We start from the raw sequence: 11,281 nt of genomic DNA, 5'->3' as shown, positions 1-11,281 counted from the left end.
AATTATATTAAAATGCCGAAATCATCATATATTTATCTAGCATTAGAAAAATCTTTTAAGAGAGCTTAAATTTCAGCCTACTCTCTTAGCATGGCGAATTGAGAATTGAGATACTCCTGGGAAATAATTAAATTTAAAAGCCAAAATCATCATATATATTTATTATTTAGCATTAGGAAAATCGTCCAGTTGAAAAACAATCGCCAATGAATGAGTATCTTAATTCTCAATGAGTTCAGTGAAGCCTTGGCTTGAATGTTTTTATTTGGCTGCTGAATATGCCTTGAAATTAACCCATATAAATCTAGCTAGTCCAAATAAAATGAATGATTCGATTTTTTTTTTTTTTTTAGAGTTTAACTTATAACGTCTGTTTTTTATGATTATATTTTTAATTATCAAATTAAGATATCAATTGATTTTTTAATGTAGGCGAGAATTGAATTCTAAATTTTTTATTCAATCATCAAAAAGTTTACTAATTAAACTAATCGAAATTTATAATGATTCAATATTTAATTAGCAAAACAAACGCACGCCTTTTGGCAATTTTTTTATTTTTATTTTTTGAGAATCAACCTTATGGCAGTTTGTATAGCCCTTTGTGGCGATTTGTCGCATAGCTTTTTTTTATCTTTCTCCACTCCAGTTTCTCTTCTATTTATTTTTTAGATATTCCTAAAGTTATTTTTATTTATAAAAAACTATTTTTATACAACATTAAGAATAAGGGACTATTTTTTATATTTAGAAGCAAAATATTTTATTAATTTTTTCGCAAGAATCAAGAAGACTATTAATATTGTCAGGATCATTATTATTTTTATTGATATGTCAACCCTCAAAATTTAAAATCAACAATTTCTTACGTCAGTAAATGCTCACGCTGATTCGGTGATTCCTTTCACACAAATTTTTTTTATATATAAGCATTTCCACCATGTACTCGCAACCAAGCCTCCCTCCATCATTCAATTGATAGAGATGGAAGCCTCTGCAAATCCCCTAGTGAACATCAATGATTTTGAGCTACATGATTTCATTGACGAGACCAATTTCCACCATTGCATCAATTTAATCCGAGGAAGCAATGACCCAGTTGTGAATTTTGATACTGATCTTATTAATGGTTGTTTTGTTGATAACCAATTTGGTCCGAACCCGGTTGATATGTATGATTTTAATGGTACTACTATGATGACCGACCCAAATACTATGTTCAACACGTTGGGAAGTTTTGGTGATGATGTCCAGGACGGGGATGAAGATAATGATAGAGAGGATTCCTCGGCAACCACCACCACAACCACGACTACAACCCCGACGAAGAGGGCGAAGGGTGATCGGTCAAGAACTTTGATTTCAGAGCGGAGGAGGAGAGGAAAGATGAAGGAAAAGCTTTATGCATTGCGTTCCTTGGTTCCTAACATCACAAAAGTATGTCCCAACTTTTTTATCTTTATATTCTTATGTTGTGTATAAATTTCATCATGATTACATTTATAATATATAAGTTTGTGAAGTAACCCTATTTGGGTGGTGAATGATTTGATTATCTAAATGATAGTATATAAAGTGATGTTTCTTTAATAACATGTGTAGATGGATAAGGCCTCCATTGTTGGAGATGCTGTACTCTATGTGCAAGAGCTGCAAAGCAAGGCTAAGCAGCTAAAATCTGAGATTGCGGGTCTTGAAGCATCCTTAGTAGGATCAGAAAGATACCAAGGATCAATTGAAAGCCCTAAGAAGGTTCAAGTGTTACAAAACAACTATCAGGTTTCCAAGAAGATCATCATGCAGGTTCATATAATCTCCTAATTTGTATCTATCTATGACCAATTGATACAAGTTCCAAAATGCTTTTTTTGCAATCATTAATATGAGTGTGCGAATGTGGCTTTGTAGATGGATGTGTACCAAGTGGAGGAAAGAGGCTTTTATGTGAGATTGGTGTGCAATAAGGGAGGAGGGGTGGCTTTATCACTATACAAGGCTCTCGAATCCCTTACTAACTTCATAGTTCAGAGCTCCAACTTGGCCACAGTTTCTGAGAGATTTGTACTGACATTTACGTTAAACGTATGCTTCCTTCTCTCAATAATTTTTCACTTTCTTCTTCTTCTTCACTATTTATTTAACTTCTTCACTACTTCAAGTTGTTTATTAATGTAATTTGTTTGATGTTATTTGATTATAACAGGTGATAGATTCTGAGCAGGAAATCCATTTGCCAAATTTGAGACTATGGATTGCTGCGGCTCTAGTGAACGAACAGTTTGAATTAAAAACACCTTTGTCATATGCCTAGCTAATTTCATACTCTCTCTCTCTCTCTCTCTCTCTCTCTAATGCTACTATGTATGAGTACTGTGATATCTGGTTAATCTGCAATCAATGAGTGCATGAACCTTAGCATGTCTACAAGTGTTCACTTGCTAGAACGAGTTACTATGCTCTTTTTAGGTGTAAAATGGAAGTTTTATTTATATATATAAACTGATTACATATACAGAGAGTTAAAGTTACTATGCTCTTTTTAGGTGTAAAATGGAAGTTTTATTTACATATATAAACTGATTACATATACAGAGAGTTACAGTTACTATGCTCTTTTTTGCCACTGTCTTGGAGCCACATTTTTATCATTTTTTGTTCGTTCATTGAAGTTTGCAGCAATTGGTACCTCCAGCTACTTGGGTTTATCATCAATTTACAAAGTGGTTTTAATATTACTCATATATATGTATGATATTTTTTTTATTGCAAATATAATTTAAATACACCAACTGAAGCACATTGTTATAACAAACTTTGTCTCCCATGGCATGCGTTAGCTAGCCTGGCAAAATTAAAAAAATAAAATAAAATAAAATAAAAGCAATGGATCCAAGAAGATGGAGGTCAAATTGTTTAATTAATTGTTTGATGCTTATTCTGCTTACCTCATTGCCAGTTCTTTCGGTTCCAAGTCTAGCTATCAAAACTTAAATAAAAATTTAGTCTTACATGTTGCTTTGGTCAGCCATACCAACTTTTGACCTCAAAATAACATCAATCAATCATTCAATATATGGTTGGATGGATGTATGACCGTATATAAAATGTTGCGTTATTTAAAATTAGATTTGTAATATTTAATCTAAACTAGTTGATCAATCTCAATAGAGATAATCTTAATACAATTAGGTAATAATGTTTTTATACATGCTTGATCATTTACATGTACTTTAGTCCCTTAGAATAGTGATGCCTCCTGTTTCTCCCAAAAGTGAACTCAAGTTTGATCCACTTGCTTCCCCTTAAGAATCAGGAGGCAGCTTGACTTTCCTTTAAAAAAAAAAAAAAAAAAATTCACGACTTTTGTCTCAATTAAGTTATGTAGCAAGCTATAATTAGCTACTCATCACTTTCACATGAACTCACCATTCACAGTCTGATACATGTACAATAATAATAAAAAATGTGATATTTTATATGATCCTTTAATTTTTGAAAAAGAATTATATAGACCATAAATACTTATTAGTTATCACAGTAGAACAATAAGGCTGTAAGGTTAACTTCAAGCTTATGCGGTAGCGAACTTAATTTGGGTCGTAAGTTTGAGTTCGCGTAATACTATCTGTCAAACGCTTGTGGGTTGACTTGTCATTGGCCCAAGCTTTTTAAGTGTAAAATAGAGTTCACACTTAATTTTGAGTTTCTCTATACTGATTGGGTTCACTTTTGTCAAGATTACATTATTTTAAACTTTCAATCGCACGGTTTTTATTTTGACAAATCCATTGTCCGATTCAAATTTTTTTATATATGCACACCGTGATTTTAAGATAATAAAAAATCAATAATTAGGTATTACTCTTTGTTAATGTTACACTATTTAGAACATGTGAGGTAATCTTTTATGTTTTGGAGGAGATGTCTCATGGAGCGATTTCATGAAGCCACCATTTCAAAGCATATGGGTTCCACACAGAAAGTAACATATTTTTGGGTCTCACATATGGTGAGAAGGTAACTTCATAGAGGAGTTCCATAAGAGAATTTTCCCATGTTTAGAGGGCACTTTCAACTCGTTAACTTCATTTATCTTATGGGTATGCTAGGATTGCCATTTCTTACTCAAATAAGGGGTTTTCTAATTGTGCATGTGTTGATTCATATAATTAAGATTAAATTAGTTATAATAGTCTGGAGTCTGGACTATGTGGATTTCATTCTATCAGATGTATGTGTATTGCATGAGTGTGTATATTGAGGCCCATATTGTATGTCTACTAAGTAAATTTGGACTATATAAATGATTATGTAGAACTCTAATTGTAACTCGATTAGTCTTTTTGTGTTGTAGCACGGAGGATCCAAATTCCACTACACCTATGTCTGGACAAAGATTTTGATTCACTGTTTGAATGGTGCATTTAATTCCACAAAATTAAGCTTGTTACAAAAATAAAACAAAACCTAAATATATAGTAACTACTACTCATCATCCACATTTCACAAGAAAGAAAGAAATCACTAAACAATAAACTAAATAATTCAAATTAGGTTAAACTTAAAATTTACCAAAACTACATTCATGGGACAGAAAAATGACCTCGGGTTACAAATTTGGAAGAACCAAACTGCTTGGATCTAGGTGAGATATTTGCCTTAGCCATTTGATTACAATTTTTTTTTTTTTTTTTTTGGAGAAACAAAAATGGGGGCCTTTATGGCTATATTACACCCCTGAGCAGGGCGCTAGATGGCCTCGGACGGGGTAGCCCAATCTCGGAGGCCCGCCTGTACCACTGTGTAGGGAGTTACCCCACTAAGGATGCCCACCAACAGACTCCTGCGGGCAGGGGCGTAGCCAGGAATTTTTACATGGGGGGGTCAATTCGAACCATAAAGGTTGAAATCGACGACGATGAGTATCATCGTTGTATGGATAATCTATATTTTTAGGTTGATATGGACCTTTTTTAAGATAAACTCGTCGGATTTCATCTTGTTTGTTGATAGGAAATTCATATATTTGTTTATGTGATCTTGGATCACGATCTATCTCTTCAGATTGAATTCTTGAACATTTGGAGGGTTCAGAGTGTTCATTAGGCATCGAAATATCAACATTTGTTTCTACAGCCACAAGTGTCCTAATTTCTGAATTGCTAACATCTTTTTTCTTAAAGAATGCATCAATTGTTTTTCGTTTGCTCATAATTCTTTTAGCTTTAAGAATATGACTCAAAAATTAACCTGAAAAGAAGTTTAAAAAATAAAATTTTAATTAGAATTTTTTACTTAGTTATATGGATGTTATTCATACTCGAGAAAAAACAAAATTTCCACTATAATTTAAACATACAACCCATTTTTAATACGACTTTAATTAATAATAACCCTTCAAACAAAAAAAAAAATTAAACACACAAGTATTGGTACACAAAACCAAACAATTTAACAACACCCACAGCCACATGATATCTAACTAATCAAAAATAGGTAATAAATCAAAATAATTTTACCTTAGAAATTTTGTCTTCACAAAGTGCAAAGATGAGTCACCCGTGTGGCAATGCCTACTGCCTCTGCCTGACTGCCTCAAACTTTAGATCTTCCCTTCAAGACCTATCACAAACAATCTCCCCATGCCTTCAATCATGTATTTCTCTAAAAATCTATGAAAATATAAAGAGCATGTGAATATTTAGGTGTAGATAGTTGAGAAAAAAAAAAAAAAAAAACTAAAAAGAGATGAATGTCTAATGCTTAAGAAAGAGAAGAAAACTCACCAGTCACCAATTCCAAAACTAAAGCTGATGAAGAAAGAAAAAATTGGTCAAGATTTTTTTTTTTTTTTTTTTCCGAACTGTGAGTACAGCGGACTGGAGTTTTGGGGGCTGGTAGGTGAGCAACGGTACCGGTGCAAATGAAAGTGTATCAAAGAAGACAAAACAAAAGAATAAGAAGTAAAGAAAGGGATTCCGTGGGTCAATGGATGGATTTTTTGAGATGAAGAGAAAGTGAAGTTTTGTTTTTAGTGTTTGGACTTGAACGAGCTAGCTTGTTTTATATGGAGTACATAAGGTGATAAAGCCTAAAACTAAAGCTGGGTTTGGGAGAATATTTGAGTTGGGCTTGGGAGAATAGTTGAGAATTGGGCATGGGGGGGGCCAATTTTTTTTCTACCTACTCTAATGGAAAAAAAAAAAAAAAAAAATTTTGCAGGGGCCGGGGCCCCCCCAAGCCACTACGTGGCTCCACCCCTGCCTGTGGGCAGCAGGATTCGAACCTAGGTGTGGTGCACGAAGCGAACGAACCTTACCCACTCAACCAAGCTCCCATTGGTATTTGATTACAATTATGGTTGCACAGATTTTAGACCATTAGTGTGGATAAACATAAAGTACATGATGCAACCATGCATGTAAAACGTTTGTGACGCTGACGCCTACTACAACCTTAATGGTTGATATAATGATATGTCTTTGCATGCATTTAGGGTTGTTTTGTTTGTGTAGTTTTTTATAAAGTACACGGCAAACCCAAACCATATCAGTCACTCACTCACCCATGTGAAAGAACAATAGTGGTCCTTTTCTAGCATGGTTGTATTATCCTTCCACCATGAATGCTGCTCCTCTACGCATGCAAATTCTATCACAATCCTCTTAAGTCTAGGACCCTCCACTCCACATGCTTGTGGCCAATCATAGATGTGACTTGTTTCTTATCCGTCTTACTCGCTAAGGATGTAGTAGGAAAAATTATCTAATGGGACAATCTCGTAAAATATTTCTTTTTACAATATATGTGTCTTGCACCTATGAATTTTACACGTTGTGAGAAAGGTCCCATAAGAAAAATTCTCCTATAATAGAGAGCGATCAACATCATGGACAACAACAACGTGACTATTAATGATCGATAGTGTTTGAAATTTGAATTTACGGACAAATTTTTTTTTTGACCTTAAAAATTAGGAAAAGAAAAAACAAGAGCATTTGGGAGTGAGCTCTGGTCGATGTGGGCCTTTAGTGGTGCAGTTGGAGTTGGGATTTCTCCATAGTATATGGCTCAAATATGATCATAGAAATGATCGAGCTACAGTATATGTCCTCAAAATTTCAATTCCAAAATCAAAATGCAATCGATGTGAATTATTTGGTTTGCAAATTTTTTCTCTTTATATAAAATAAGATAACCTCCCTCTAAGAGTAGGCATCGAAGATAAGAATCTTGGCCACTTGCTAAAATTAATATGTAGCGGATTACAGCTATGCTTTTTTGATTTATATATTTGGGTAAAATATCAAATATGGACTGGACCTAAACGTTTTAAACGGACTAGACTGGACCCAACAATAAGTACATATAATTTTTAATATTTTTACATTAAAAAATAAAAACGAAAACTCAATCGTTCTCCCTTTCAATTCTCATATGCCAGTTGCTTTTAATATGTAGGATGCATTTGTATAAACTATTGGAAAACAATGTTTTAAATTTAAAATTAAAAAAACTACAAAAAGTTATAGTTGCAAAAAAGAATTTTGAAATTTAAAAACGCTCTTTTAAACTTAAAAAATGCCTAATCAGATGGACTTATAGTACTGTAGCATTTGGCTTTTCTTATTTTGCGCAAATTTTATTCTCCTCAATTGTTGTTTTTAACTTTTTATTGTGTGAGTTTCAAAAAAAAAAAAAAAAAAACTTTTTATTGTGTGAAACATGAATTGCCCTTGCCCCCCGTTTGGATTTTGGATTTTCTACAACTATAAGTAACTTTTTGACTTTTGTCCGTTTGTGCGTATAAAGTGCAGTGTTTGGACTTTGGATGCTCTAAATGAAAAGTCATTCTGTAGAATGGCTTGTCGTTTTGGCTGAATAAAAAAATGAATATATATAAACAAATCACACCGACCCCTCTAAAATATAGCAAAATTAGACTTTTAAGTATATTGATTTTTTAGAAATGACGCAACACCTCCAAATTTTGTAATTTTTAAAACACTCAGGCCCCATAATCCTTTCTGGGTCAAACAATGTCAAAGGTCCAAACAAAATATTCTTTTTTTCAAGAGGAATATTCCCATTAAAATAAACAAATTTTTTTATATATTTATAAAATTTTATATTCAGTCCACAAAATTAAATTATAACTTTTGCGAAGTTTATGTCGTGCTTCGCCCCTAATATATATAGATATATATATATATATATATTTGAGGAGAAATTGACATTGAAGAATCTGCCATTTTTTTTTTTTTTGGTAAAAAGCACTTTTCATTGCATTAAAGCACATGTCAACATTCTAAATACATTTATAAATTATAAATTATAACTATATAAAAAAAATACTAAGTACTTTTTTTAAACTATAACCAAACAAACCCAAAATCAAATAAGTCACTGTAATCAAAGTTTAACAATCTCTCTGCCATTGGTAATATTTAACTGCCAATCGGAGTTGTCCAAGTCACCACAAGAATGCGTGACTGTGTGGCTGTTGTTTGAGTAATATTATAATTACAAATTATTTTATAATATTTTTTATAAAACTATTGATGTGACAAATTTGTATTAGTTCTAATTTGAGTCCACCAATAACATCACATTTTTGCTTACTAATAATTATTTGAAAAATGTTAAAACTATATCAGCAGTTTGTAAAATAGTTTGTGTATGTTGGATTAATTATGTTGTTTTGATCTTTTTATTCTTCTTCTTCTTTTTTGTCTGGATTCTTTGAACAAAATGCAGCGATTTATGCATTCTTGTGTTTATTGCATTAATTTAGGATATTGTTGGCCATTATTGTGAAAGACTAGTAATTTCGTCTTGCTCTTGCCTGAGTTTCATGGCATTGTTTGGTTAGAACTATTATAGGTGTGGCTTGTCATTCATATAATGTTTTGTGAAGTGGCATTATTTGTGAGGCAATGAAGATTTCACAATGACAAGCCACTTTCTTTGTGAGGCAATGAAGATTTCACAATGTCATTCATACTTTCTTTGTGAGGCATTATTTTTGAGGACTATCTAAACAATATATTTTCAGTTTTTAAATAATATTACACACATTTCTACACACTTTTTCACTTATATGTATTTTAAAAAACTACAAACAATATTACTCAAACTCCTCTACCAAACAGGCCCAAATGAATGAATTGCAAGATGGTGATATCAACAATAATGAAGCTAAAATCAACAATGTCCAAATTGAAAGCATAGCAAACAAACAAAAAAGGAATAATAAGACCTCAAAAATAATGAAATACCAAGAACATGGACAAGCTACATGGCCGTTGGTCCAAATGACCATACGTTTGCATTTAATATTTCTCTCTCTCTCTCTAATCATGTGCGCTTATCAATTGCTCGTGGTGAATCTGGCGATGATTAGTGTGGTTGAAGAAGAACTCGTACACAAGGCCAGCAATTCCACCTCCGATCAAAGGCCCAACCCAGTAGACCCAGTGGTTGGTCCAGTCCCAGCTGACCAAAGCTGGCCCAAATGACACTGCTGGGTTCATGGATGCCCCATCAAAAGCCCCACCAGCCAATATGTTGGCACCAACAATGAAACCAATTGCAATTGGTGCAATTATCTTAATATTTCCTTCGCTTCTTTTATCGAAGGCCGTCGCATAAACTGTGTAAACCAACCCAAATGTCATCACGATCTCTAACACGAATGCATTCCACACGGACACCCCAGTTGACAACGAAAACGCCGATGTTGTCTGTCAGTCAAATTTCATTTTTCATATTAATTAACAGTCAAAATTTACTAATAACTTTCTAAGAATTAAACCATCCCCACACCCCCCCCCCCCCAAAAAAAAAAAAAAAAAAAAAAACCTCCTGTCTCAATCTTATTATTTCACTTTATATTTCATCAATTTTACTTTTAATTATACACATGATATACTGGTAGAATATAAAATTTATCGTAAGTATTTTATCAAATAGAGCATTAATAACAAAAAAGTGTTAAAAATTCTAAAACCGTGGACTAAAAGGATGTTACGTTATGTACATGATATTTCGAGTGGTTTTGAATCATAGTATTATATGGGTTAAAAATTAAATGTTACTCACCAAGCCACCAGAGGAAAACTTAAGGAGCAAGCAAGCCACAGTAGAGCCAAGGAGTTGAGCAATCCAGTAGAGGATACCACGAAGGAGGTTGATATGGCCACCAAGGAAGGCCCCAAAGGTGACAGCCGGGTTGACGTGGCCACCGGAGATGTTGAAGGAGACTGAGACGGCAACAAATAAGCCAAAAGCATGTGCCAACGCGGCGGCTACAAGCCCGGCAGGTGTGGTGGAGGCATCATCAGTGAGCTTATTGAAGGCCATGCCAGAACCCTCACCAGCAAACACAAATATTAGTGTGCTAATGAACTCGGCTAATGCACCCCTTAGTGCATCCGTGGGATTGGTCTCTTCTAGTTCTGGCCATCTGATTGCTATTCCACGGATCGGCATCGTGGCTCTTATCAATCAAAAAACAAAACAGAGTCACTATTTTTAGTATCAAAACTGAGTGAGACTAAATTTTGCAAGATTGAGCTATGTGCCAGTCACAACCTTATATTGAAATTTCTCATGGCCGTCTGGGAAGGTGGAACTTGCTATAGCCGGTTCCGGTAACCTAAATATCGAATGAAAATTGTGGAATTTTTTTTAGCTTGAGTGGTGGATTGGGAACCAATCAAAACTCATGAATACAGCTCAGCATTCACCCCCAAAACGCCGTGAGAATGACACGTGGGCATCATGGATAAGGCCACCTCAAATCGTGTTGTGGTGGGTACTGTCAACTTGTTTCCTAGGTGAGCAACAACATATATAACTTGATGCAGGGCCGGCTCTATGGTGGAGCAAAAAATGCAACCGCCTAATGCCCCAAGTAAAAAAAAGCCCCCTAAATTTTAACCAATATGATTATTTATAATCAATAAATAAAATAATTTTTATTATTAGATGAAAAACAAATAAAAAAATAGAGAAAAATGCAACGTCGTCCACAATATTTTTTACAACACTTTTACAACTAATGCTAAGTAGCAAGTTATTACAGTCTATTGTTGATGGCAAAAAAATAATTATAGTGATATTTTCAAATAAAAAACAAAAGGCAGTTTAAAATCTATAATTTGTTGTAAAAAATATTGTGAATGTTGCACTTCTAAAAAAAAAGAATAATAATAAGAGTTTAATTAGCAAACTTTTACTAGTTTTTATCTCAATCTACCACTAACACCACTGTTTTACT

The 11,281-nt window shown here is 33.6% G+C and overlaps 2 protein-coding genes across 2 annotated transcripts; one reads left to right on the top strand and one right to left on the bottom strand.

The window, feature by feature from the left end:
- Window positions 1-947: 947 nt before the first annotated feature.
- LOC115981232 (transcription factor FER-LIKE IRON DEFICIENCY-INDUCED TRANSCRIPTION FACTOR) lies at window positions 948-2,460 on the top strand. The gene is made up of 4 exons (XM_031103412.1): window positions 948-1,437; window positions 1,603-1,803; window positions 1,909-2,082; window positions 2,204-2,460. Exons 1-4 carry the CDS (start codon window positions 985-987, stop codon window positions 2,309-2,311), a joined length of 936 nt encoding a protein of 311 aa, XP_030959272.1. The 5' UTR covers window positions 948-984; the 3' UTR covers window positions 2,312-2,460.
- Window positions 2,461-9,159: 6,699 nt separating this feature from the next.
- Window positions 9,160-10,588, bottom strand: LOC115980447 (aquaporin TIP1-1-like). Its single transcript, XM_031102697.1, has 2 exons — window positions 10,102-10,588; window positions 9,160-9,743 (listed from the first exon to the last, which is right to left on the bottom strand). Exons 1-2 carry the CDS (start codon window positions 10,489-10,491, stop codon window positions 9,354-9,356), a joined length of 780 nt encoding a protein of 259 aa, XP_030958557.1. The 5' UTR covers window positions 10,492-10,588; the 3' UTR covers window positions 9,160-9,353.
- Between the last annotated feature and the right edge of the window lie 693 nt (window positions 10,589-11,281).

This window comes from Quercus lobata, chromosome 1 (genome assembly GCF_001633185.2).
Source record: "Quercus lobata isolate SW786 chromosome 1, ValleyOak3.0 Primary Assembly, whole genome shotgun sequence".
In the NCBI taxonomy this organism is placed as follows: Eukaryota; Viridiplantae; Streptophyta; class Magnoliopsida; order Fagales; family Fagaceae; genus Quercus; species Quercus lobata.
This window is presented reverse-complemented; position numbering and strand designations above follow the sequence as displayed.